General features: G+C 40.3%; 1 protein-coding gene across 4 annotated transcripts in view; it reads left to right on the forward strand.

Moving 5' to 3' along the window:
• The first annotated feature begins 268 nt into the window (after positions 1-268).
• Positions 269-26,697, forward strand: part of SLC24A2 (solute carrier family 24 member 2) — a 214,161-nt gene continuing 187,732 nt past the window's right edge. For 2 of the 4 annotated variants that reach the window (XM_037018634.2, XM_073228443.1), the window contains exons 1-2: positions 269-640; positions 2,495-3,583. In XM_037018634.2, the coding sequence (XP_036874529.1) occupies positions 2,654-3,583 (930 nt within the window). In that variant the 5' untranslated portion in view covers positions 269-640; positions 2,495-2,653. The remainder of the gene's footprint in view (positions 641-2,494; positions 3,584-26,697) is intronic. The other 2 variants (XM_037018633.2, XM_037018635.2) reach the window with 1 other exon arrangement.

The raw sequence follows: 26,697 nt of genomic DNA on the forward strand, positions 1-26,697 counted from the left end.
AGGGTCCTTTGGTGTCCCACCCATCTAAACTCAAGACTCCAGAAACCCTGGGCCTGGACAGACAGCGCTTCAGGCCTTCATGACTTTTCACTGAATATCTTTTCACCATTACACATTACATTGCCTCCAAAAGAAATTTGTGACTGCTATCACTTTTTACAGATAATTACAGAGGAGGTGCCCAGTCATAGATGAACCCAAAGTTGGTAGCACTTTTAGGTTGTGAGAATCAGGCGCGTCACCGACCTGTACGATTTCTCCTCTCTGTCCTTGCACGCCTCCAAATCCTGACCCCTGTCCCCACTGCGGAGAAATCTCCTAAGACACTGCTGTCGCGTAGCCTCTGCGCCCAGGAGGCGTGGAGCAGAGGGCGCGGGAGCTGAGCGCGCCGCAGCCGAGCTCCCGCGCAGAGGCGAAAGGGAGGGGCTGGAGGGGGCCGGGCGGCACGCGGGACTCGCCCGCGGCTCAGTCTCATCCCGAGCACAGCCCCAGCCCCAGCCCGCCAGAGCGGCTGCGAGCGCGAGCGGGAGCCCGAGCCCGGGCCTCGGAGCTCGGAGGCAGAGGGCCGGCGCAGGCGGTGGACTGAAGCAGCGGCCGCGCTGGGGCCCCCGCCGTGCGCGCGTCCTTCTGGCGGATCCTGGTGAGTACGGGCGGCCGAGTCCCCACCAACCGCCAAGCTTGGTGGCCGCAGTGGTCATTGTCCCTGGATCCCAGTTACGCGCATCCCACCTCCGTGCGGCAGGCTCACAGGTGGCTCGGCGGTGGACGTGGGTGCCCCAGGCCCCTCAAGGAGTTAGCCGACACTCTCCGCTCAGTGGCGCGGTTTCCGAGCCCCTGTTTCTTCCACCCCAACCGGCCTTGCTTCCGGCTGGAAGTTGGGGGCTTAGAGCAGGGCCTCCCGTCGTGGGAGACGCGCAGAGGGGCGTTCTTCTTCCCCACCCACCCCTAAACGATTCTGGAGATGAGGGCCAGCGCCTCCCCAGGCTGCACCACAGCTTCTGACTCGCTAGCGGGGCGTCTGTCCTTGAGTTTTATTCTATTAACCCACCAGGTAAAGTTTGGGACCACACAAGGCAAAGTTGGGGTGCAGCTTGGGGTGCACTTCCTCGGCAGAGGCAGCTCCAGTGGAGCCGAGCGGTGAGTTGGCAGGTCCAGCCGGCTTCCTGGAGCTGATCGTGCGCCCTGGGAGTTGAGTCCATTCGTGTAGGTAGCCCCAGGCCCGGTATTGTGACAATCTCAGGAGCGCTGCGAGTCATGTATTATTTTACACTAAGGATCGACATGTTTAGTCAGCCAGGAAGCGCTATCATGGTTTCAGGTTATCTCAGTAGGACCAGCATTTCATCCTGGGTTGACTTGTGCTCTTGCTCTGCTCTGCAAACCTGAGCACCAGCTAATCTTAATGTTTAACTGGCGTGTTTAATGAGCTTATTTTACCCTTGAGATGATCTCAGCAGCTAAAATGAAATCATTGATATAATAAAATAAAATAAAATAAAAATAAAACTGTTTTTAAAGAAAATGAAAAAGAAGAATCTTCAGAATATCAGCTGTCATGTCTGGATATTTTACCCATCTCCTCTGTGGGATAGAGAATGAAAACTGCTTAGATATCTAACCTACTAGAAGCGTCAGTGGTGGGCTATTTTTGGCAGATTTTTGGGGAGAAAAGGTATTGCTGCAACTTGCATATTGTTTATGAAATACACATTTGGTCTCTAGAAATAGCCTACTTGTTAGGAGTTGTTTGATTTACCAAATTGTCTATTTTAAATGTTACTAAAGGTTGCTTTTTAAAATAAGCTTTAGCTGAAAACAATATATAGATGTTTAGGGAAGACAGTTTGTTCATGTCACCAGAACATTCTTTTGTAAACTTAAATTTTTAAAGGGTTATTTTTCTGCATCTAATAGAGGAGAGGCTTTTCATGAAAAATAAGATCCTGAGATTTTATGTGTGCAGGTAAAGAGTGCTATGCTCTCCGATATTCAACCCCTTCCAAATGATAGATTGGATTACAAAAGCGTGCCTTTACCTGGAATTATATAACTGAACTAAATGGAAATATGATGAATAATTGCTGGCTGTCAAGTATGTAAATAGTTCTAAAAGAAGTGGTATCTTTTTAGCACTGGGAGGTTGTTGCATGATTTAAGGTGGGACAAAATGATAAATTTTTATCTATAAAATTTTTATACTTAATGCACACATCTGTGTGGTCTACGTGGATCTGCCAAAATCTTTGAGTCTGTACATATGTGATTGTGCCTCATCCTATTCTAAGTGCCTCTTGTGTTTCAACACCTCTTCAAAGAAATCCTTGTGATAGGTGCTGTAATTGTTTTTAATTTTTGAGATGGGGAAACTGAGGCACAGGGGAGTTAAGTAATTTACCCAGGGTCACATACAGGATAGGACTTTATCATATTGACAAAGTTCTTTGTAAAAAACACATTATTTTATGACTTATCTTTGTTTTTATTTTTATTTAAGCATAAATGTCGAAAATATTTCCTGTGAAGTGAAGCATAAGAATTCCTGATTGTGAAAGTGTCCCACAAGCACAGTTAATTGTACAGTGAGGAAAAGTATGAAAGAACCATCTGGTTGAGTCTACAGTTTAAGACCACCACTTCCACTAGGCCACCCAGGATGCATCTGAACCAAAGCACCGCCAACACTTTCCTTGAGAATTGGTGTTCAGATAAGTCACCGTATGGCTGTAGGAGACACTATAATGTCAGGAAAAAACTGAAGTTCATTAGAATCTTGGGCCTTTTCATGGGCCTGGTAGCCATTAGCACTGTCTCATTTTCAATCAGTGCCTTTTCTGAGACAGAGTTACAGAGCACAGAAGAGGCCAATGGTGCAAGTGGCCCTAGGGTGGCCCACAGTTACCATCAAAGAACTCTATTAGATTTAAATGACAAGATTCAGGATTATACTCCACAGCCACCTCTTTCTCAGGAAGACCAATCCGAGAATAATACAGATCATGCCCAAGGAGACTACCCAAGAGACATCTTTTCCCTGGAGGAGCGACGAAAAGGCGCCATCATTCTCCACGTCATTGGAATGATCTACATGTTCATAGCCTTGGCCATTGTCTGTGATGAGTTCTTTGTTCCTTCTTTGACTGTCATCACTGAAAAACTGGGCATCTCTGATGATGTGGCTGGTGCCACTTTCATGGCTGCAGGAGGCTCGGCCCCAGAACTTTTCACATCTCTCATTGGGGTATTTATTGCTCACAGCAATGTTGGCATAGGCACAATTGTGGGCTCAGCAGTGTTCAATATCCTCTTTGTTATTGGCATGTGTGCTCTGTTTTCTAGAGAAATCTTAAACCTGACATGGTGGCCTCTCTTTCGGGATGTGTCCTTCTACATCATTGACTTGATCATGCTGATCATATTTTTCCTGGATAATGTTATCGTGTGGTGGGAAAGTTTGCTTCTCTTGACAGCTTATTTTGGCTATGTGGTTTTCATGAAATTCAACGTCCAAGTAGAAAGATGGGTGAAGCAAATGATAAATCGCAATAAAGTCATCAAAGTGACAACACCAGAGGCCCAAGCAAAGGTTGGTGGTGGTGGTTGTTTATTTAACATATTCAGTTACTGTGTTTTTGAAATTGGCCACTTTTTTAATATGATGGTGTTTGGGGCTATAGTGGATAACGGATTGCTTTCTCCAGTTCTGTGATTGCTAGACTTATACGCAGCAGGGAAAATAATTTGGTGATATTCTTTCAGATGTCTCTTCAATTCTCAAGCTTCTTGTTTCAGAGTAAAACATTTGTAAATATAGGTTACATAAGCATCCCAGAGTGGACTCAGTAGTTACTTGTTCTTATTTTCTGGAAGAAGGTGTAATGATTTTATGAGAAGGGGTGTGTGTGTGTGTGTGTATGCTTGTGCACCTAGCAAGTTGCAGGGCTTTTTCTTTTTTAAATAGGCATGTGACAGTTACCAAGAACCATCTCTTTAAAGATGTTTAGGGATAAAAGTTTGTGTTGCCAGATCTATGCCCTTAAGTCAATAGCCTAGGACCTAGCAGAACTGGTCATTCTTAATACAGCTATTCATCTTAATCCACACAATAATGCTTCAGATCACTTGACCAGTAGCTAATTGAGATTCATTAAAGGAATAATTGGTAAACCCTGATGCCTGCTTCCATGGCCCAGTGCATGCTGTGGTAAACATAACCCAAAATATTTGGTAGAATTTGAATTTTAATGGTAATAGTGGCCATCCTGCTACTTAGGTGGTAAGCATATTGGTGTAGAGCTTAGAATAAATTGATCTGCAAAAATGTCATTTATTTTTTTAAGTAATGGATAAGCATCATCAATAAAATTTTCTTGAGTATAGTAATACAGCTCTCATTTATATCCTAACATTGGGATGTTGTCTCTGAATGTGATTTTAAACAGAAAACCAAAACACATATGCAGACTTTTCATACTAGCATCTGGGAAAATTTTCATGTATGCAAAAAACAGATGTTGAGTGGAGGGTGAGATATTTTGTCCAAAATGAAAAAGAAATGATATTAACTTAGCATAATTCCTTTATATTCAAGTTGGATGACTAGCCCTCATTTTTGTAGCAGCCATGAAATGGAAGCAAAGTACAGAAAAAAAACCACTAGTAATATTTCTGTTTATTACATGCAAAAGAGAATGTTTTACACTCTTATTTTTTTCTAACATTTCCATGTATGGTTGTTAGAAACTATAGTTTAAAAAACAATCATTTAACAAAGTATATGTCAAACAAGCATTCATGATGTGATGACTGAGTAGATCTTTGAGGGCATAAGACAGGGTCATCATTGGAGCTCCTTTCCCTGATCTAGTTTTGTAACCAAAAGATTGATCCCTCCAGCCTTCTCCTCAAACCTGACTGCTATTTGAGTGGTTTGCATTAACAGTCCAGGTGTTTATTCCAATTAGAGTACTAAATAATTGCCAAGGGAAAGCCATATTTTTTAGAGGCAAGATATGATTTGGTATCTTATAAATATCCTGGGTATCAAGGGTAGAAAGTCTTTTTGAGAACTCAGTACATTTTTGTTTTGTCACACCACAGTGGAACTTCATTAACTTAAACACAAGCTGAGCTGAAGGTTATGCTGGCAACATTGATGACAAAGGAATTTGCAGAGCAATCTAATGGTGTATGTTAAATTGCTGGGGTGGGGAGGTTATATTTTGATTTGGGAGAGCTGGTTTCATGCATTTGGAAATAAGTTTTTAAGTATGGTTTGCGGACAGTATTCAAGCAATTTTAAGTCATTCTTTAAAGTAGTTCTGGCAGTATTATTACCTACTTAATTAGGTGACTGTTGTATCAATTTTATGATACTTAAAAGTCAGCGTTTAGGCTGAAATTCCTTAACAGCTGTTATTCAAATCCATAATTTTGTGCTGTGCTTAGTATTGTGCATTTTTTTAAATTTGGAAATTCTGAATTTACCTAATTAAAAAAAAAAAGCAGATTATGTTCAGCTGTTTCCCAGTTTCTGATTTCCTCCAAAAATGTGTTCATTGTATTAGTTTAACACCAAATAGCTTTGATTTATTCCTTTTAATCATTATTGTTTCTGTTGGCATACAATAGCTAAATTGACTATAAATTATCATGAGAATAGAACTTTTTATAACATAGCTACGTCTTGTTCAGTATTCCTCAAAAATGCTAGAACACAGTTATACATTTTTAGATGAAACAGTGCATAGTGACGTGTGATTTCCTCCAGGAAATTTCATCTTGCCAATTGCACTTTTGAATTTTAGCTGAATAAAGATTTTCAGAAATTAGTCTTTATGATATGCATAATTTCAGAATTTTATGGAGTTTTTGCTCCCTAAGTACTTAACAGAAGATGTCCCCAAGAGGAATGAATCCTTGAGTGTGGCCATTTAGTTCTGTGATCTGAAAAGTTGATTTCTGGCTGTATACCCCACCTATCCTACAGAAATTCTTTTAATATCATGAGAACACTCAGAAAAATGTCTCTAAGCCAAATGCAGCCTTCAGTGGAGCCTTCATAGAGAGGAATGTGCTGTAAAAGAATTTAGGAAGGAAAATACTAACCATGTTTTCATGCAAAGCCACCTCATTGTCTTATTGGCATAATTGTGGGTCATGGGAGTTTGGAAAAGTAGAAGAAACATTTTAGATATTTTGTCCAAATCATGAATGCTTCCTGCTCAAAAATCATCAACACTGCTGGGCTCTCAGCATGAAATATCTTTGAAACTACCTGCTTCATAGTCAAATTGAAAATCTTAATTTGGTTCCATTATTGATGGTGTATGTCATGGGGCAACTGTGAAGCATGAGAAAGTGTGAACTGGTATTTTTTTTATAGTTAAAGTAATAATTTCTCATCTCATTTAATTCTTCCACACTGTGTGTGGTTTTATTGTTATGTGTCATGTCATGGTAAAAAGACCCTAGACTTTGGCTCAGGACAAAAAAAGTTTTAACCCCTAGTGACGATAAGCCCTATGACCTCAGAGAAATCACATAAACATTCTGAGCCTCAGTTTACTAATTTAAAAAAATGAAAATATTAATACCTACTTCATAAAGTTGGGAAAATTATTAAATCAAAAAATGAATGTTAAGCATCTAACATAGTTAATAAGCGTTAGTTCCCTTCCTCTTACCTTCTGTTCTTAAATGCAAAGTGAATCAGAATAAATTATATCAATGAGAATTTCGAAACATTCCTTGAAGATTGGAATTCATGCTAATCAGTCACTGAGTTAAGCAGGCCATTGTCCCTTAGGGGCATATACTATTTTTTTGTATTTTTTGCCAATTTTTGTAATATTTATAAGCCCTAATTCACATATAATGAATATATGGCAGGCCAGACATTATTATAAACTCCAAGGAAACCTCCAAATGCCTTTGTTGTCCTGAAATTTTATTTTGTAGAATTTTGCTTGAAATAAGTAGGTCATTAACTCAGGTTTTGAAATACCTGTCCCAAACAGATTATTGTTTTAAGGGTATTTTTATGTAAATGATTAGGACTCTTTTTCTAAAAACCTCTCCATAGCTGGTTAGGAATAAATGTGAATCCTGCAGGATGAGAAGCAGTGGAATTTCAGGGCATTGATGCATTTTGCTGTGCTCCTAACCTGACTGCTCCTGGCTCGGCTGCAGAGGTACTTTGATCTGTTAGGGTGCTACGCTGTCTTTGGCCTAGAAAGCAGCTGTCCATGGTATTTAACTTCTTAGACTGGTCTAAATAAAGACACTTAAAGCTGGATAGTTGAAGAGCAGCCTACTTAGTAATTTAGGCGTGTCTTGCTTTATTTGTGTGTTCCTGAAAAGTTGTTTATAAACAGACTTTTTGAAATTCAAATTGTTACTAGTGTTCATGGGAAAAATCAGAATTCTAGCAGTATTATAAATATTCTTTATAAATGAAGTACTTATAAGGTGCTAAATCATAAATAATTTTATAAATACAAATGTATAGCTTCAAGCTTTCTTAAGGAACAATATTATATATTATACATTCAACCTTTATTCCCCTTCTAAGCCTAGTAAATAAATCAGTAATATTAATGTATAAACTTCAAGGAAGGTTAGGCAAGATCATCTTCATAATAAATGAAAGAATAATATTATGTAACAGTATTATGTGATAGATTTGGAAACTGTCCTTCTCAAAACAGAAAATTTAAGTATTAAAATTCTTACTGACTAGATGCCTGTGAAGGTAGCATTAGTATGTTTGTTTATCCAGGGATACAGCATGGTGCTATTTTCCTTGTTTGGCTTCCCTTTTCTTATACTTGAAAGCAAACCTTTCAGTTCCTGCATGTGATTCAGAGAATGAACAAGGCATTTTGAGAGACCCAGAAAGCCCTGGGTTGTAAAACAGAGTTCAGATTGCCTTTGGCTGTTCCCGGTTGATACTCTGGTTTCTTCAGCAAGAAGCGGACCAAATCTTGTGGTGGAGTCACCACCACATTCCTCCCTCCCTCGTCTGTCTTATTCTCCCCCTGTGCTCTCTTCATCTCCCCTCCCTCCTTTTCTTTCCCTGGTATTGCTTATTTTTTGGTAGAAGTAGATAATTTGTATTTTAACTTTAGCAAGGAATGGGATTATGTTAAGCTTCTCTATGGCTGTTGGAGAAGTCATCTACAGTGTGGATTTGGCTTAGTTTTTCCATCCTTTTATTTTCATCCTTTTGTTTTAGATAAATTTCCAATAAACAGAATGTACCTGCATTTTATTTAATTCAGTTTGGCAATCATCTTTTAACAAAAGGCTTAGTCCATTTATATTGTCTGTGATTACTGTTACGTTTGGATTTTTTTCTATCATGCTATTTTATGTTTATTTGTTCTTTGTTTCTTATAATTTTTTTCTAGTCCTTCTATTTTAACTGAATTTTTTCCCAAGGGTTCTTTTCCCTTTTAATAGTTTGGAATTTATACACTCCATTTCCTTTCTTTTGTGTTTGCCCTAGAAATTTTAATGTGTATATTTAACTTAACATAGTATAAAGTTAATTAATACCTTTACAATCCTGCTAAACAACCTAAGGGACTTAGAACATTTTAACTCTATCCCTTCTCCGCCATTGTATATGATTTGAAGTGCATGATTTAAGTTCTACCTTGATGTTTTATAACAACTTTTTATAATCTTTACTTTTTTAACCCTACAAATTAGGCATCATTATGCCATCAATGTTTTAGGATTCATCCACATTTTTACAAGTTTTGCCCTCCTCATTTCTTATCTCATATCAGACCTTGTTACTATGCTTTTTTCTCTCTACTGACTTGCATTCTTTTTCAGTTCCTTTAGCAAGAATCTGTTAATAAACACTCCTGGTCTTTAGTTGCTTAGAGCTGTATTCCAGCTTTGTTCTTGAAAAGATAGCTTTGGTGGGTAGGAGATTATCATCTCATCCCACTTTCCCTAGTCTCTGACTTCCATCTTTGTTGTTGGGAGGACTTCTGTGGGTGTAAATCTTGCTTCTGTATAAGAAATCTGTCTTTTCTATTTGACTGCTTTTAAGGTTCCCTCTTTGTTTTTGATGTTCAGCATTTTCCCTGTGCTATGTCAGGTGTGTTTTTCTCACTTATTAATCCTCTATTTTTGAATTACTAGACTCCCTAATTTGAGGAGTAGTGCTTTCTGCCAATTTTGCCTCGACTTCATTCTTCTTATAATCTTCTAGAATTCTGATTAGATTTTTGTACCATCTCAACCTATCCTTGGTGTCTTTTAGCTACTCATCTTTTTCCATCTCTGTTCCTCATTCTGGTCATTTATTTATGTCTGCCTTCTAGTTTTGAATTTTCAATTTTGTTTCATCTGTTCTAAGGCTCTGTTGGATTTCTACTTTTAGTTATATTTTTCATTCCCAGAAGTTGTTTTGTGGCTCTTTTTCACTTCTGCCAGGTTGATTTTCATTGTTTCGTGTTCTTAATTATTTAAGAACTTCTTTTATTTCTCTAAACATATTACATATACTTCTATTTCTATTTCATATTTAAAATTTCTAGTGTCAATATCCTTACAGGTCTAGTTTGGTTGTCTTATTAATTCTCAATCATGTGAGTTGCCTTCTTATGGATTTAGTGATTTTTTTGACTTTGAACTCACATTCCTTGGAACTTTACCTGTGGGAATTTATGGAGACCTGGGTTTTAATTGTATTTCTCCAGAGAGGACTATATTTGTTCTTCTGTCAAATGCCTGGGAGCACAACCAACCTGAAACTATTCCAACCTAAGTGTTTGACTTCTTTCTACCCAGGTAGTGTGGGTTCAAACTCTAAACCCATATGAGTGAGCCTGTGGTTAGAAATTTCTAAGGAAGCTTCTCTTTCTCTTTCAGTACCACTCAAAACCAAGACCAAAATTGGCACATCTTACTACTTCTCTTTGCTAGGCAGACTTTTTCCCCTATTTGCCTACCAAGAGTATCAAGCCTTCAGGATTTCTAGTTTATTTGGAGCAGAGGTCTCTGAATTACCTCCTCCCTATCAGACCTCTTGTTTGTAATTTACAAATCTAATCTCTGGCTGCTGGGGGATGGCAAATACCTTGAGGGCAAAGCAATACAGACTGAGTGTGTGCTTACTTGGTGTTATTGGTTCTAAGAAATCACTAATTCCTCACTAATATAGTTTGATAATTTAAAAATGTACTTAAAAATAGAATACCCAACATTTTGGAGTATAGTATACTGAGAACTGTTTCTGTGAGTGTTTAATCCATCATATTGCCAGAAATATATGTTTCAGACCGGGGGCTTGTCAAAGATAATGCATTTAACAAGGGACACTGATATGGAGTTTTAATTATATACTCTCAGAATTTTTAATACAACCTGACCATCATAAATCCTATCAATGGCAAATTTTGAGACAAATAAAATCTGAGGAGGCAATTCTAACAGAAAGTCAAATGAGGCCACTTTAAATTTGCCTTTTAAATAATATTCTTACCAGATACTAAATGGAATATATTCATTTTACAGGATTATAAAAATATCAAAATACAAAAAAGAAAATTTTAGATTTGCCATTATCTTTCCATTGCACCATCTAAAAATAACTAACTATGCACATGTTTGCATGCATTTTTCCAGTCTTTTCTCACATTCACATATATACCTATATATTTCAATAAATTGGATATGCATAACTTTAAACTTACATTGGATATATACCATTTTAATAGTTTTTTTTAACTTGACTTATTATGAGCATTTCCTCATGTCATTTTCATATTATAAATTATTGCAATATGTCGCTACTATAAAAAAATACTACAACAAATAGCCTTACACATGAATTTCTAATTTCAGAGAAGCAGAAATTTTGGTTCAAACTTTATGAGCTTTTAAAGTTTCTGCTATATTGCAGCATAGTTGTTAGTGTTTACTTATATTTTGAATGTTTTCCAGTTTCATAGGTAAAACATAGCATTTCATTGTCCTAATTTGCATTTCTTTGATTAATTATGAGGTTGAGTGTTGAAATATATTGAGAATTATGTTTTTCAATAGGTTGCCAGTCTCATATGTATCCTTTGTGTCACTTTTCAAGCTCTCTCTGATGGCTCAGAGACCTCCTATAAATATATGCTGACAGTCATTAACTTTAGCTCTCATCCCTCCCCACATTTGCACATGTAAAAGAGCCAGGAGGTATTTTCATTTTTTGTTTTAAAGGAAGATTTATTCTGAAGAGGAGGACTATGACCCAGGACTTGGGAAATGAGATTCCCAGGGACTGGGATGTGTCCCTGGCCATGTGAGCTTGGATCCTGTACTTCCTAAGACCCCTGTTTCCTCAACTGGAGAATGGGAGATTTGACCTAGATGACCTAAAAGGTTGCTCCCAGCTTGTCATTTCTGTCAACATATGTACCTCTAAAGTATACTGTGCAAAGCACTCTAACCATGTCAAAGTAGTAAGCTAATACAAACCTAAAACAAAAGATTCTAACCATACCCACATCACCAAGCTCTTGTCCTAAACTGGCTTACACGTAATATGTTCACACAAAAGATGTATTGGCTTGGCCAAGCAATAATTTTAGTGTTGTTAATAATTAAGCATGCTGTGGGAGGTAGCACTTGCAGACAGACAAGAGAACAACTTGCACAGGAGAAAGTCCTTTAACATTTAGTGCAGGACTCCAGACCTCATTAACATCTGTGGCTTCTGGCAGTGAAAACGCTCCTTGGCAGTTGCATGTGCATCCTTGGAATGTTGGTCTCTGCTGATCTCTCCAAAGCTGAGAGAAGAGAGAGATCTCAAAACTGGGCATGTGCTTAATACAGGTCCTTACTACTTCAGCACTCTGAAATAAGTGCCCTCTCCATCTCCACATCAGGAATCTGAGGGTCAGAAAACAACAGACTGCCTACAGTCCAAATTTAGTGGTATTAAACTGCTTTTGAACTTGAGACTGACTCCTAAATGCATGCTAGTTCTCTTACTGCTTCCCAGGGAGGCACTTGGGAATAGAGATAAAAGCAAACCTCCAAATTAGATTCATAGTTCATACGAGGCTCTGTTAAATCTGACTTTCAAATATTATTTACCATGACCCCCACTAAGTAATATATTTTGCATCCCAACCCACTATATATACATGCATGCATGCACGCACACGTATGTACATTTACATATACATATTAAAGTACCTCACTTGGATTTTATTTCTATATGTCTTCTATTTTCAATTCCATTAAAAATAATTTCAACCCTCTAAAATAATTCCATGACCCACTAATGGGTTGTGACTTAAGTTTAAAAAAAATAACATGTTAAGACATTTCTTTTTTCTCCTCTTCCTCTTAGAGGGCTGCCCTGCAAAGCTGTGCTATTTACTGCACAAAGGAAATCTGTCTGATCAGGAGGATGAATAGAGGCAGAAATTCAGACATCACTCTGCTGGGCAAGCTGTGTGCTTTGGTGTGGGACCGTGGCTGCCTAGAGGAAGGGGTGCCTTTTCTTCATTCAACAAAGGTGCCCTTTGGGCAGAGAGTGGCCTTGATTCTTACCCTCAATTTCTTCTTTTATAATTGACTATTTAGAGTGTCAGAGCTGTGGATCCACAGGGACCATTCAGTATATATAAGTCCATGCTAATTTTCATGGTTGGGCCTATTCCAGTCACTTAGGGCTGGATGCACATACTGCCACAGCTTCCTCCCCAAGCACACATACCAGCTATGTCCAGAACTGGGTAGCTTTGGCTCTCTGACCAAAGCAGATTTTTGCAGAGTCACAAAATGCCAGCATCTACCAAGCCATGTCTTGCTCGGTCTCTGTCTCTGAAATAGACTGTGCATAAGGAAAGTGCAGATAGAAGCATGATGTGGTCCCTGAACCTTGAATCACCTTTGGTACCTGATAAGCTTGTCCTCAGATGGAAAAGTAATGTGGGTGAAACAAGGAAAGATGAGCTCAGAGAGAACCAGAGCCTTGACAAGAAGACTGAGTGAAACTGCATTTCAATCAGGCTGGTTTCCTTTCTATGAAGGGCTGCATTTGTAAACCAAACGATGGGTCTTGTGCTGGTAGAAGCTGGTAGGTTTGGAAGGGATCTGGGCACCAGGCCATATTAATGCCATGCTTACAGCTTTGAAGAGATGCACTAAGAATCCTGCATTGGCAGGAACCAAGCCTGGAGAGAGAGAGCCTTTCATCCTACACACTGGCCATATAACCTTGGTCTAGGCACTTTGCCCCAAGCATCTCCGTCTTTCAAAATGAAAAATGAAGATGCTAGTTTATCTCCAAAGTCCTTGCCAGCTCTGATAACTCTGTGCTTCTGTTAGTGGGAAAGAAACAAGTGTACGTCTGTAATTATGGACTGGCCAATACAAGAGATGGTCAAGTAATAAGTCCCTGAACTTGCCTCCTTCTTAGTGCTTTTCTAATTAAGAAACCCAATTAAGGGGATTAATTCCTGTGGAGGGATAATGAGGGCTTCCTTACCCATCTGTAGGATCTCCTTGGAAAAGGCCAAGGGAGTTTCTGGTGCTCTATAAGTAACTTTCTCTTTTACTGCTTGATGGACATTGAGCTGGGCAGGCAGGTTGCCACTAGAAATGCAGGCTTCACCTTTAACAGTCCTGTTCTTCCTGCTTAAACCTGTTGACTAACCACTCAAGTAGGCTGAGTCAGTTTCAGTTTTCCCTGCCAAGCAAGCAAGTGGATGTTGAACCACTTTTATTATTTTAAGCCTGTGGTAGGTAGGCACTGAGCTCCAGGCACCTGTGACTTTGTTTTCTGAGGAGCATGATGAAATGAATGGAATGGACTGAAACAGAATGGAATTATTATTTAAGCCTGAGATAAAGTGGGACCCTCCTAGTTGTGCAATTTGGGGCAAGTTACTTCACTTCTCTCGACTTATCTTTGCTTATCTACAACTTAAGAAAAATAAAATCCCCATCATAGAGAGGCTATGAATTTTGATGAGATTTCACAGGAAAAGTGCTTAGCAGAGTACAGTCCCACTCACTCACTCAAAGATACTCTGCTCTCCTGGTCTCTTTGCCTCTGAAGCTTTTCCTGTGCTACTAGCCTGCTCTCCCCATGTCCTACGTTTTCCTACATTTCATAACCTTGCCTCACTTCCTAGGCCCTCTTCTCTGTGCCTCCCATGCAGCCCCATGAAGGTGCAACTCCCCACTAATCCTTCATAGCCAAATCCTCAGTGTTCAGACTTGCACCTGCTTTCCCTCTGTTCTTGCAGAGGATTAAGAGAAAAGCAATTTCTTGATGTATGAAACTGAACCTCACTCAGCCATGAAATTCTCTTGAGCACTCCTGTCACTGCCCTATAAATGTATTTATTCTTTTCTTATATACATCATCCATATTTAATCTTAGCTTGTCACATCTCCATCCAGTCATGGCTCTACCTTATGTTGGTTTTGCCAGCATCCGTGTTTTCTTCCTTGGATTGAATCACTCCCCTTGACTTGAAAATGAACTAACCCATCTGATTTGCAGTATTTGGTGTCTGGCTCATGGGAAAAAGGGCAAAGGGAACTTAATGTCCTTTGAGATGTTGATAATGGTGATGATGAATGTTCATGATAAAAAGTCTGGGTGTGAATCAATCATAAAATGTGGTGACTTATGTATTAAAGTCAAGTGGCAAGCAAAAAATTTCTGACTCAAGAAATGGGAGTCATTAGAAATTCTCTAATTCCCTCTGGTTGCAAGGGTAGATGTCAGGACAGGTGAGGGATCTCAATTCTGAGAGTCAGATCATTCCAGCCATGGCCTTAAAATAGTTCTCCTTGCCTTCTAGCACTATATAGTGTTTCTCTATTGACCTTTTTAATAAGTTTTTGAGATATAATTTACTTACCATAGCACTCACCCTAAGTGTACAGTTTAATGGTTTTTAGTATAATCACAGTTGTAATACCATAACCACTATCTAATTTTAGAAGAGTTTCATCACCTCCCAAAAGAAACCCTACACCTACTAGTAGTCACTCCCCTTTCCTCTCTCCTGCAGTCCCTAGTAGCCACCAATCTGCTTTCTTTGCTACAGATCTGCCTATTCTGGACATTTCATATAAATGGAAACATATAGTAGGTGGCCTTTTGTATCTGACTTATTTCACTAAGCGTGTTTTCAAGGTTCATTCATATCATAGCCTTTTTATGGCCAAATATTTCACTGTATGGCTATATCACATTTTGTTTATCTATTCATCATTTATAGATATTTGGGTTATTTCTACTTTTGGGCCATTAAAAATAATGCCACAAACATTTGCTTATAAATTTTGATGTGGATATATGTTTTCAGTTCTCTTTTGTATGTACTTGGGAGTAGAATTGCTGGGTCATATGCACACTCTAAGTCTAACATTTTCAGGCATTGCCAAACTGTTTTCCAAAGTGGCTGTACCATTTTGCATTCCTACTATCAGTGAATGAAGGTTCCAGTTTCTTTATGTCTTTGCCAACATTTGTTATTCTATGTTTTTCCGATTATACCCACCCCAGTGGATGTGAAGTAGTATTTCGTTGTGACTTTTTTGCATTTCCTTGAAGATAATGTTGGACCATTTTTTCATTAGCTTATTGGCCATTTGTATATCTTCTTTGGAGCTATATCTATTCAGATCCTTCCCCCATTTTAAAATTGGGTTATTTGCCTTATTGTTGAGTTTAAGAGTTCTTTATGTATTCTAGATACAAGTCCCTTACCATATATATGGTTTGCAAAGATTTTCTCCTATTCTGTGGTTTGTTATGGAATGTGCTCCATAGATGGGGCTGCTCTTGAACTGGAAAGCCCTGGGTCTCCAAGTCTGTTCCATATTGTTCTCAGTTTGGGACACCTGAATCAATCCTACAGCTTCCTCTTTGTTTAACTTGGTCTCAAGAAAAGATTGATTGCCCTGAACACTAAGGACTGGGGGGAAGATTCAGGGTTTGTTTGGGGTCCAGAGCTTCCTGATGATGGAGACCCTGGAAATGTGATTCTGCTTGAACATCAGACCCAGGCTGTTAGTTGTTTGGTTGCTGCATTGCCCTTCTTTATAGACTCCTGACTCTTGTCCATACTAAGAGGGTTTCTTGTCATCAAATCCCCTTCCCAGCATCTTGCCCAGAAGCCCTGCTGGGAAAGCAGTCAGGCCACAGTCTACCACTTCCAGATGTGAACTTTGGCCATTTTCCTGCCTTGACCTTGGCACTTTATACCCCTTGGCGGTGGGCCACTCGTGCCCATCCACCCCCCTCCACCTACAGAACCCCTCCCACTCCAGGCCATAGAAACATTTGCATCCATCTTGAACAAAGCTTTGTAAGTGTAAGTGTCTGAAGCTACACACAGTAAGTAATAACAATACCAGTAAGGATCTACTCTATCATTGTCTAGTGTGAACAGTAATTGCATGAACCTGATTAATGAGCATGCTCTGAGGGTAAAGAAGTTATCCAAGCAAATCATGCTTTGTACAAAAAATGCACAATTGGCTAAAAGCTCCATGGGTTTCCAGGGGCATAGGAAACATCCTAAACTTGCTTCTAGCTTGCTTCAGCTGCACAGCAACTGGTGGCATGGTGTGTGGAGTTTTGTGACCCTGAAGAGGAGGCTGATTTATTTAAATAGGTTCGGATGTGCCATGCTGCTCTTTCGATGCTTACTTTGAAGGGCCATTACAAATCTGCTGTTTTCTGCTGCCTTTTATTTTAAGTCCAATTAAGTGGATAGCCACAAATAGCTCTGACCTTGAAAGTCTAAATGAAGGTGAAATGTGAGAACAGCTCAGGAAACATATGTTTTGGCATGTTAATGCTCTGCAAGTCATGCACACTTAAGGAAAATAAATAGAACAGGACAAGATAGTGTTGTAGTTTAGGAGGAAGAATTTCAATGCCTTGGGAAATAGCACCACATGTTTCACTGGTGGATAATCATAAACTGTGCTAAAAATTAATCCAACTTTATCTCTCTTCACTGTGGCTCTGGGAGACAAGCCCCAAGTGAATGGTATTGCCAATGATGTGTAGTGCATGATCACCTTGGATCAGTAGGTCTGTCACATGCCACTACTGGGCAGTGCTTGCTTCCTCTCAGCAGCCCCAGTAAAAGCTTTTGATTATTTATGTTTACTAAAACAGTGCTAAGTGTATCATACCACCATTTCAGTTCAGTTTCTCCAAAATGTGGATCACAGTTGAATTGTTTTAAAAATATTATCAGCAGGGGGGTCTCATTAAAATTATTGAAGTCCTAGGGTTGGGTTATGTATGTTTAAGAGTTTTTTTTAACCATCTTAAAAATATTAAGTATTTTGTTATGTGCTATGAGCTGCTCTTCTTTTCTTTTTAACCTTAACCTAACCAAAGGGAACAAAATACTTGTCTGACAATCTTACTGACTCACTGAATGCTCATTGTTAAGATTTAGTTTCTGTATACCTATTTTTAAATATTTTTATGTTCCCACTACCTCATTAAATGCTCCAACATTTCATGCATTATATATGTGTTTACCTGTCTTCAGTTTTCTACATCAAAAAATAGGAGCAGATGACTTTTCCCTTGTCTCATGGGATAGTGTAGTGTGAAAATTGTAAGGTGATAACAATGGATCCCTCTCTGAGCCCACATTTGAATGGAACTGCAGACAAGAAGAGACAGTGGCAAGTGCTGAATAAGAATATTAGGAAATAGGATTAGAATGGTTTCAAGCACATTTTCAGTGTAAAAGTCAAATAAATTTTCCTCATAGAAAGGATTGCTCTAATGTAAAAATCCTGAAAAATGTTCATGTAGTCATCTTGAAACTAATAAAGCACTTTCTGGCAATCTATATTTATATATGATTATAATCCCATAAACTTCTATTTATCTGGAAGACTCATATCCGGATGTCCAGACAGAACCAAGATCCAAAGCAAAAAGAACTTTTGAGCAGTCAAATAGATACCAGGATATCAGTACTCTAAATTCCAGGCACTTTCTCACACAACTTCTTGAGACTTTTTGTAAGATTCTGTTCACTTTTATCATATACAAAATTCAGATAAGTTAGGTTGCCTGGTTTTCTAGACTGTAAGAAATTAGAAGTTCTCAGTCAGGGTGGACTCCTCTGTGCACACTGATATCCAGGCCTGCTACTGACCTAGTCCCTGTCTTGAAGCAGATTTTAAAAGGCTCCTTTCTCTGAGCAGACCAATTAGAATAGGGACCTCAAAGTGTAGACAGCTCTGTAGATGCAGGACATAATGAGAAGAGAAAGGTACCAACTCCTCCAGGTGGGCAAATACAGTGCCCACCAGCACTTATGGCTTGGTGTGGAACACAGGCTCCATGCACCCCTCAGCCACGAACCTCTAGGCAGTGCACACAAGAAACGTGTATGCTGCAGCCCTGCAGATCCCACCAGTAAGAAGCCAGTGGCAACAAGAAACCAAATAACTGTAAGACCACCCAAAAACATATCTGTCTGTGGTGGTTCGAAACAGAGTACCTCTGCCTCTCATGGCACCTGTGGGCATGAAAGGGTTGTAAGAGTTAATGTTGACAATACCCACAGAAACATTGAGCGAGTCTGAATCATGTGCCTTGTGCTGGTTGCAGTGGAACTGTTGAGACACACTGTAAGGTGGGAGTGGCATGACCTGCATGTTCATTTACCTGGTGACATGATCCAGGTGGGTGATGATCATGGCCTGGTCAGGGTGGCAATAACAGAGGCGGTGAGAAGTGATCCAATTCTGGACATGTCTTGAAGGTAGAACTAACAGTATTTGCAGATGGAATAGATTCAGGGTGTGATAAAAGAGGAAGCCAAAGGTGATAACAAGATTTTCAGCCCGAGCAACTGGAAGACTAGACCTGCCAGTAAATAAGGTGGGGAAAACTTCAGGAGGAGCAGGTTTCAGGTAGAAGATAAAAGTTCAGATTTGGATTTAAGTTTGAGATCTAAATGGTTAAGTTAAACATCTAAATGGGGATGCTGAGTAGGCAGTTGGAAATGAGTCTGGAATTCAGACTAGAAATACAGACTCAGAAGCCATGATACTTCAGAAAGCCATGGGACTAAATAAAATCACCCAGAGTGAGTTTAGAGAAAGAAGTTTACAGCATTAAGATGGGAGGAAGAGGAGGAGGAGCCAGCAAAGGAGCCTGAGAAGGAAACCTGGAGGCTGAGGAAGATGGTGAAGAAAGTATGTAAAGCAAAGAGAGTTATAATGTCAAGTGGTGACCAAATAGGTTATGAACAGAAAATTGGACATCCTATTTATCAGTGATGAGGCCATTGGTGACTTCACAAGACCAGTTTTGGTGGAGTGAGTGGGTGAAAATCAGGACAAAGTGAGTTTGGGAAATGGGAGAATGGGAGTTAGACACACATGTAAAAGAGACAAGCAAAGGAGCTACAAGCAAGGAGAAAATGTAGTGTCCAGAGATTTTTTTTTTAAGTGGCAAAGATCATAGCACATTTGTGTGGTAATGGGAATGACACAGCAAAGTGGGAAAATTCAGTGATGTGAAGAGGAGAAAACTGCTGGAGCAATGTCCTTGAGGAAGCGTGGAAGTGGATGGAGGTCCTGGCACAAATGGAAGGGCTGGCTTGGGTGAGCACCACTTAGTCAGGGGTGAGATCCGGTAACTGCGCGGCTGCAGGTAATGGGCGAATCTACTGGAGGACTTCTGCAAGTTCTTTTTTTTGTTTCTGTACAACAGGAAGGAACAGATTTCCAAAATTTGATTGAAAAATGCTGTGATGAGTAATAAAATCATCTGTTGATCGCACTGACATTCAACAAAATAAAGTTGTGTGGCTCAGATTGAATTACAAATATCTGTACTGCTTGGGAAGCCAAGAAGCAGAGTGATAAGCATTAACCCTTCTTATTTTAAACAGCCATATCATTTTTGTGATGACAGGATATAGCAGGAGGGCATTTATCTGCAGTTTAGTGGGCATGAAGGGTAGCTTTCTCACTCCCTCTGGAACTCTAATTGGGCTAGTACATAGCTCATGGTAAAAACTTAGAAATTAGTGAAATACAGCTTCATGAGGGCGGGAATTTATTTTGTTCACACGTGAGTCCTTAATGCCTAGAAGAGTGCCTGGCAAATAATAGGTGCTCAGTAAACAATTACCGAATGAATGAATGATGCCAAACTGAGGGCAACCAGAATATTTTTCACTTAAAAGGCTACCAGTTTTTTTTAAGTGATCTGTTTCTACAGTCTCAGTTCCCCATCATTCAAGTGAGAGTGCCCATGTGGCTACATCAATGCCTTTTTCCTCCAAACACATTATTCCCCAGAACAGACTGAAGAATATTGCTAATAGCTCTTTTTTTATGGGAACATTTCAGAGGCTTTTAATCCATAAATTCACTTTGCAGTTGAAAAGCCAGCAGGATCTGTGCAGAATGAAAAATCTGCTCCCTGTTCTTAGCTGGTCCGTCTCATTATTAAATGGTTATGGGCATCACAGAGTTTAGTGGGTAAAATGCCAGGCACCATCTGTTGGTGAGTTGGACATCTACACTAAGAAACCGGATATGGTTGTAGAATTTCAAAACAAGGTCCTCTGGTATCTAAGTCATGCCAGCTTGCTGCCATGTTGCAGGCATAGTAAGAATCAAAAGCTAAATGGCAGTGTTAAGCTTTGTTTCCGAGGTCTTGGTGACTGTTTGTAGTTGTCATTTGTTTGATCTTCTTTGTAAATAGTAGGATCTCAGAGTAAGCTAATTGTCCTTTATTTCACTTTGCTTGGCAAGATGAATGTGTTCACACAAATCAATAGGCAGCATACCGAGTGCTATGCGATCTTGACACCAAATAGGTGTGCAAGCAGTTTTTGCAGTCAGTCCAGGCCCCTCAGAGGAAAGGCACATTGCAGTGAGGGGTAAGCCATTGGGGCAAGAATGGATTATTTTGCCTTCGTAGAACAAGGGGATATATTTTGGCTCCAGCTTGTCTGGTTGGCAGGAATTGCTGACAGACACTAGTGATTAGTAGGGAGTAAAATAACTGTCTTCAGGTACTGGATTACAGTGCTTTGAAGAGGAATTGCCTTCCTGATTAAAAACAAACCAAACCTCACAAGGGTCTCCCCTCCTCTTGGGCCCTTTCACATGCATAACCCAACCCCATTGAATGACCTGTAAGACTGTACATTACTTCCATGGGACTTTGTAGTTCCCAGGGCCAACACAAGGAAACCATGCTCTCTTGTTCCTTTTAGTAAGGAGAATTTCTTTGCACACCAGTAGTTCATAGACATGAAAGCAAATAATTGTATAGAGTTTGGATACTCAGGTTTGAAAGTTATATGTTGTTACACGGGGCACTGGAAGCAGGTAGATTTTCCATGGTGAATTTGCCATGGTCAGGAGTCTGGCTGTCAGCCTAGTGGACTCACAGACCTGGTTGTGATGGCCCATTGTAAAGGGATTGTCTCTCAGAGGTGGGCTTATATTGCCTGAGCATTGTGACTGCCCTCTATAAAAACAAATCCAATTAGGGCCCATTAAAATACAATGACAGCTACATCTCTAAACCTAAATGGAAAGTTCAAATCAGCAAATCACTGCCTATTCCCCAGTAGCCAAGTACATGGAAAACAAAATTATAATAATCAGGGTGACAATCTATTCATTTACAGTGATGAATTAAACTGTCAAGTTAACTGTCTGACCAGCACATTGGCACTCCATAGATAACAAAATAGAAAGTCAGATTATGGCATCATGAGGGACTTAAGAAGTGTTGCTTTGCTAAAATGCTTGACAGACTCTCAGCACAGCAGGGACGACCTTACACTTGCCCAGCCAAGATTTCCTGTACGCTGGAGAGCCCTTGGACAAACCTGGCCGACTGCGGCTCATTGCCATACTTCAGCTCTTCGCTATATATTTCCTCACCTGACCACCTGTTACTACTGTGTCTCCAAAACAGTGTAAGATAAACAGTTATGTTTCCACTTAATCAATTACAATCACCTTTCAGTTCTTCTTTAAAGTTATTTCCAAATCACCTTGATTGGAATTTGGGATATTTCTGTTCTTTTTACTCCCACACCACAGAAAATCCTCTGGACTTGTGTTCACAAAGGGTTAGTCAATACGATTTGATGAGTGCTGTAATGCAGGTCTACAGAGAGGTCCTATGGGAAATAAGGCAGAAAGAAACTAACATTCATTTAATTCCTAGGGCAAGCATTCTACATGTATTACTCATGTAATCTGTAATAACAGCATTATGTAGGAACTGGAGATTAAGGAAGTTGCCCATAGTTACAAAGGACCAGGATTTAAGCCCAGGCCATCTGAGCTTGAGGCTTATGTTCTTACTCTGTGCTCTGCTGCCTTTAGTCTTTTATTCCTCACACCCACTCTGAAGGATGGAGAGGTATATCCGTCTAGGCTCACTTGCAGGAAATAGAAACCACTGTATTATTTCCAAGATAGGGGGCTTTAATGTAAGAATTGGGTGCTTACAAAATCATTGGCAGGACTGGAGGAACAGACTGGGGCTCCATGAATGACTCCAGAACCACATGGTATGACTACCCTGCCAGAAAAGCTGCTTCTGACTCCATCAGGAAGGTGAGGAATCAGGAAGCTGCCACTGGAACTGTTGCATTCTGGAACATGCCGCCAGAGCCTGCCTCTCAACACTATGATACTAGCCACTAACCACCACAGGTTAAAAAAAATCCTCCCTATGATTGCCAGAAGAAAGAGCAGAACATACCTACCACCTTACTTTCACCTCCTAAAGCTAGTTTGGGAGTCTGACTGGCTAAATGACACCCAGCACCATAGCTCCAAGCGAGGCTGGAGAATCTCAGTGCTAGATCTTCTGGCCTCTGCAGCTCAAGAAGGCATGCTAGAAGGAAGGTGAAACAGTTGTGGAGGGCCAGTCCCAGTGTCACTGAGAAGAAGTTCCACCCGGGTTCAGAGGTTGATGTGACCAAGGTCACTGAATGAAAGAGGCTATTCAGGCTCACACTGAATTTATCACCCTCTAAGCTCCATTGCCTAACTCAGCCTAGCTGGAGGAGAGTTTACAGAGACAGCTTCATGGAGAAACTGGATTTTGAAGGAAGAGTAGACTGTGGTCCTGGGAAGTGAGTCAGGCAGGTGGATCCTTTTTCTTACTCTGCTACTGAGGATGTGATCCCTTTTTCAAAATCTCTGAAGAATCAATGCATGGACATAGCTCAGTGAAACTTAGTGAGCTTTCTCATCTCCCTAGTGTAGCTTAAATTGTGAATGTTGTGGGAAGGTTGGGGGCTCTAGTTTTCCTCTTCTTTACTTGTTGAAGTGTGTCTGTCTGCATACATGTTCAAAAATATGATTAGTAATTTACATACCTTTGCTGCTAGGAAGACCTCTTATTTCCCTCAAAAGAAGCTTGGTGGTTGATGTAGGTGGGAGATGCTGGCAGATGCCAATTGCTAGAGTCAGAAGGGGTTCATAGGGAGCCTCTCCTGCTCTTTTCGTGACAGAATCTGGGGAAACTCTCCCCATCCAATCCACATTCACATGCCATTGGATGCCCATCAAGTCCTCAATGTGGTTTTCTCACTAGGATATACCTTTGATGAGACAGTAGTTTTAAAGGGATATTTTATTCTAAATAGATGACTGAAGTAGGCAAATACTATGCTTAGTGGAGAAAAACTGAGAAATACTAATGCAAAGAAGTGCTAAGGGATTCTTGAAGCTTGGAGGTTCAGGTACCACTGTTCACAGTAATGCAATTTGATTAATTCCTTAAAAAATACAGGTGAACAAAACATTATGGGAAGATGGTAATTTAAAATAAAAATTGGTTTTCTGCCAGTCTGAATAAGCACCCAATTGCACAGGAAATGGACCTCAAATCAACTATTTGAGGATGTTAATAGTTGAGGGTCATCAGGTTTTTTTTCCATGTTCTTAGCTCTGCTTACCAGCACTTAGAACTCTTCAGAATAAGAAGTATCTCTATTCTTAAAAGCTTTATTGATTGTCAGTCCAGATAAAATTCAGGGTTTCAAAGATGCTGGGACTTGGGAATCTGAGAAATCGGATGAGCTGCCCTTGGAGGACATCAGCTGAGTTGAGAAATGTAGTTAGATGAGAAGCTCTGTGTCCCTGTCCTCTCTGTCTAAGTCAGAGTAGATGCTGGTGGCCTCAGAATATCGAAAGAGGCCTTTTGTGTCTCCATACAAGGCTCTTCTCCATCGAGCAAGGGCATGCGAAGAAAAGATGTGATAAAAAATGTATCTAAGTTAAAATCCCACTCCTGGCACCTGAAACATTAGGAGACACCTTTGAAAGCTGTAACTTAGGGATTCTGGCATTTCCGTTTGTCTTTCTTCTGATGTTGGTCCTCATTTTGCCTGCTAACAGAGAATTGTGAGCATGGGAGAGCAGTTAGGAGCCTAGACTCTGGTTCCAGATTGCCTTGGCTCAAAATCCGGCTTGGCGACTTAATATCTGTATAACCTTGGGGAAGTTGCCTAATTTCTCTGTTTCTTCATCTCTAAAATGGGCATACAATATAATACTTCCTAGGGTTGTTACAAAGTTTAGATGAATAGATAACTTACAAACAGACCCTCAGTTGTGGACTACTATTGTTGATGTGGACTTTTTTTTCTTTCTTCCCACAACCATATGAATTAGGTCTTTATTTAGGCCTATTTATTAAACACATGAGGAAACAGAGGCTGAGTGAGTTTAAGCTTACCCAAAGTAACAGAGCTTATACAGAGTTGAGCCAGGGTAACCCAGGGTCCAACCGCCCAGGATTGCACAGCCTGCATTCATTCACCATAATGATCAATTTGATGGATTTAACCCTTGAAGAGACAAATGTTCTTTATTCAGCCATAGGCAATCCTTGTCTTTTCTCATTTCTCCCAGCTGTAACCCCTCGTTTCCTGTGTCAGAACTCTTCTCTCCTTCACTATATGAACTGTTATTTCCCCACATTTATTTCCTGTTAATGCTTCTACAGTTATTCACCTTTCCTAGATCTTTTATAACTGCAAAGAAAAGTCCCCCTGCCTTCTTATCCCCTCCTGGATCCAGTCCTTAGTTTTTTCTGCACCTAGTTTCTCTAGTTTTTCTTCTTTCTTCCCTGGCCAGCAGCTTGCACTGATTTCACATAACCAAGTACCTGTCAGGCACTCATCAAATGAACATTAAGGTCAAATTCTGCCTTTTGACAACTTTTTGACTACACAGAAAGTGGTTGCTGCATTGCACATTCTAATTTTGGCAAGGGAATGATGATTTCTTTGCAGAGAAGCAGCTGGTGCACAGAGAGGAGCAGGACCAGTTCCATCTTTGGAGAAGATTAGGTAGAATCATCACGCATATGTTCTGAAATGTCTCATTCAGCCAGACCCTTCCTCTATTGCCTGGTAAAGTGTACTCCCGGGTTGGGAAGGAGTCCACTACCCTTCCCACTCCTGATCGCAAGCCGTGCATGTGCTAAGGAAAGGCCTATGGTCCCATCTGCACAGCGCAGGAAGGAGGCAGAGCTTCATGTCCAGTGGGCCTGGCATTCTGCTCTTCTATGGAAGTCTAATCCTTGGTGATGGGCAGGACTGCAGAGCCGTGCAACTCTCGGCTGCCAGTGTCTGGGCTCCTTCTCCCCTCCTCCCAACATTGAAATTTTTTAGGATGAAATAAGCAGATCAGTGTTTCTCAAAGCTGGCTGCACATTAGAACCACCTGGGACATTTTAATAAGCTCCTTCAAGTCCCAGCTCACCAAAAATTCTGAACCAGTGTTTCTTGAGTAGACCTGAGCATCAGTATTTTAGGAATTTCCTTAGGTACCCTGCAGCTGAGTTGAAACGGCCAGTTTACTAGCCAAGTTGCAGGCCAGCCCTCCACATTTTTGCCTTGGTTTCTTCTTCTAGTAGATGGAAATAATAATAGTACTGGTCTCATAGAATAGTTGTGAAGATTAAAGAGTCAAAATGGATAAAGAGCTTAGAAAATCGTCCAGCACATAGGCACCCAGCCAGCAGTAATGTTAATACTACTGTAATCACTGTAGTCATGCTTGTGCAAAGTCACAGGGATTCAAAGGAGAGTAAAGCACATCCCAGCCCCCAAGCTCCTAATCCTCTGGGGAGGACAAACATGCCCTTACCACTCGTACAAAGCCGCAAGCCCCATAGTGAAGGCAGGTACGGCATGCCATGGGGTACAGGGTACAGACAGAGAACAGCGAAACCTGTGATGGAGAAGGACACAGCTTACCAGAAGCAGGCCTACCTCTGGAGGGTGGGGCCCAGAAGGACAAATTTTCCAGTCAAAAGCAGGTAGACAGAGGACATCCCAGGTAAAGGAACAGTCTGTGCAAAGCTGTCTTGATGCGAAAGAGCATCAGATGGCAGACAATTGGCCAACAGCTTGGCACCATCTGTTGTTAGGGGAAAGGGATGGTTGAGAGGCAGAAAACAAAGACCAGCACCAGACCTTAAGGGACCTGTGTGCCTGTGCTCAGGCAACTGGATTTTACCCTTCAGGCATGAAAAGCCTCTTAGGTTTTTAAGAAATGGAGAAAAATCCTCAAAATTGCCTTTTAGAAAAATCTCAAAAGAATGAGGAGATAAAGGGAAGAAATGGCTGGAGGGAGAGGGCTCAGTTAAGACCCTCTTGCTTA

Source organism: Manis javanica, chromosome 2 (assembly GCF_040802235.1).
Source record: "Manis javanica isolate MJ-LG chromosome 2, MJ_LKY, whole genome shotgun sequence".
In the NCBI taxonomy this organism is placed as follows: domain Eukaryota; kingdom Metazoa; phylum Chordata; class Mammalia; order Pholidota; family Manidae; genus Manis; species Manis javanica.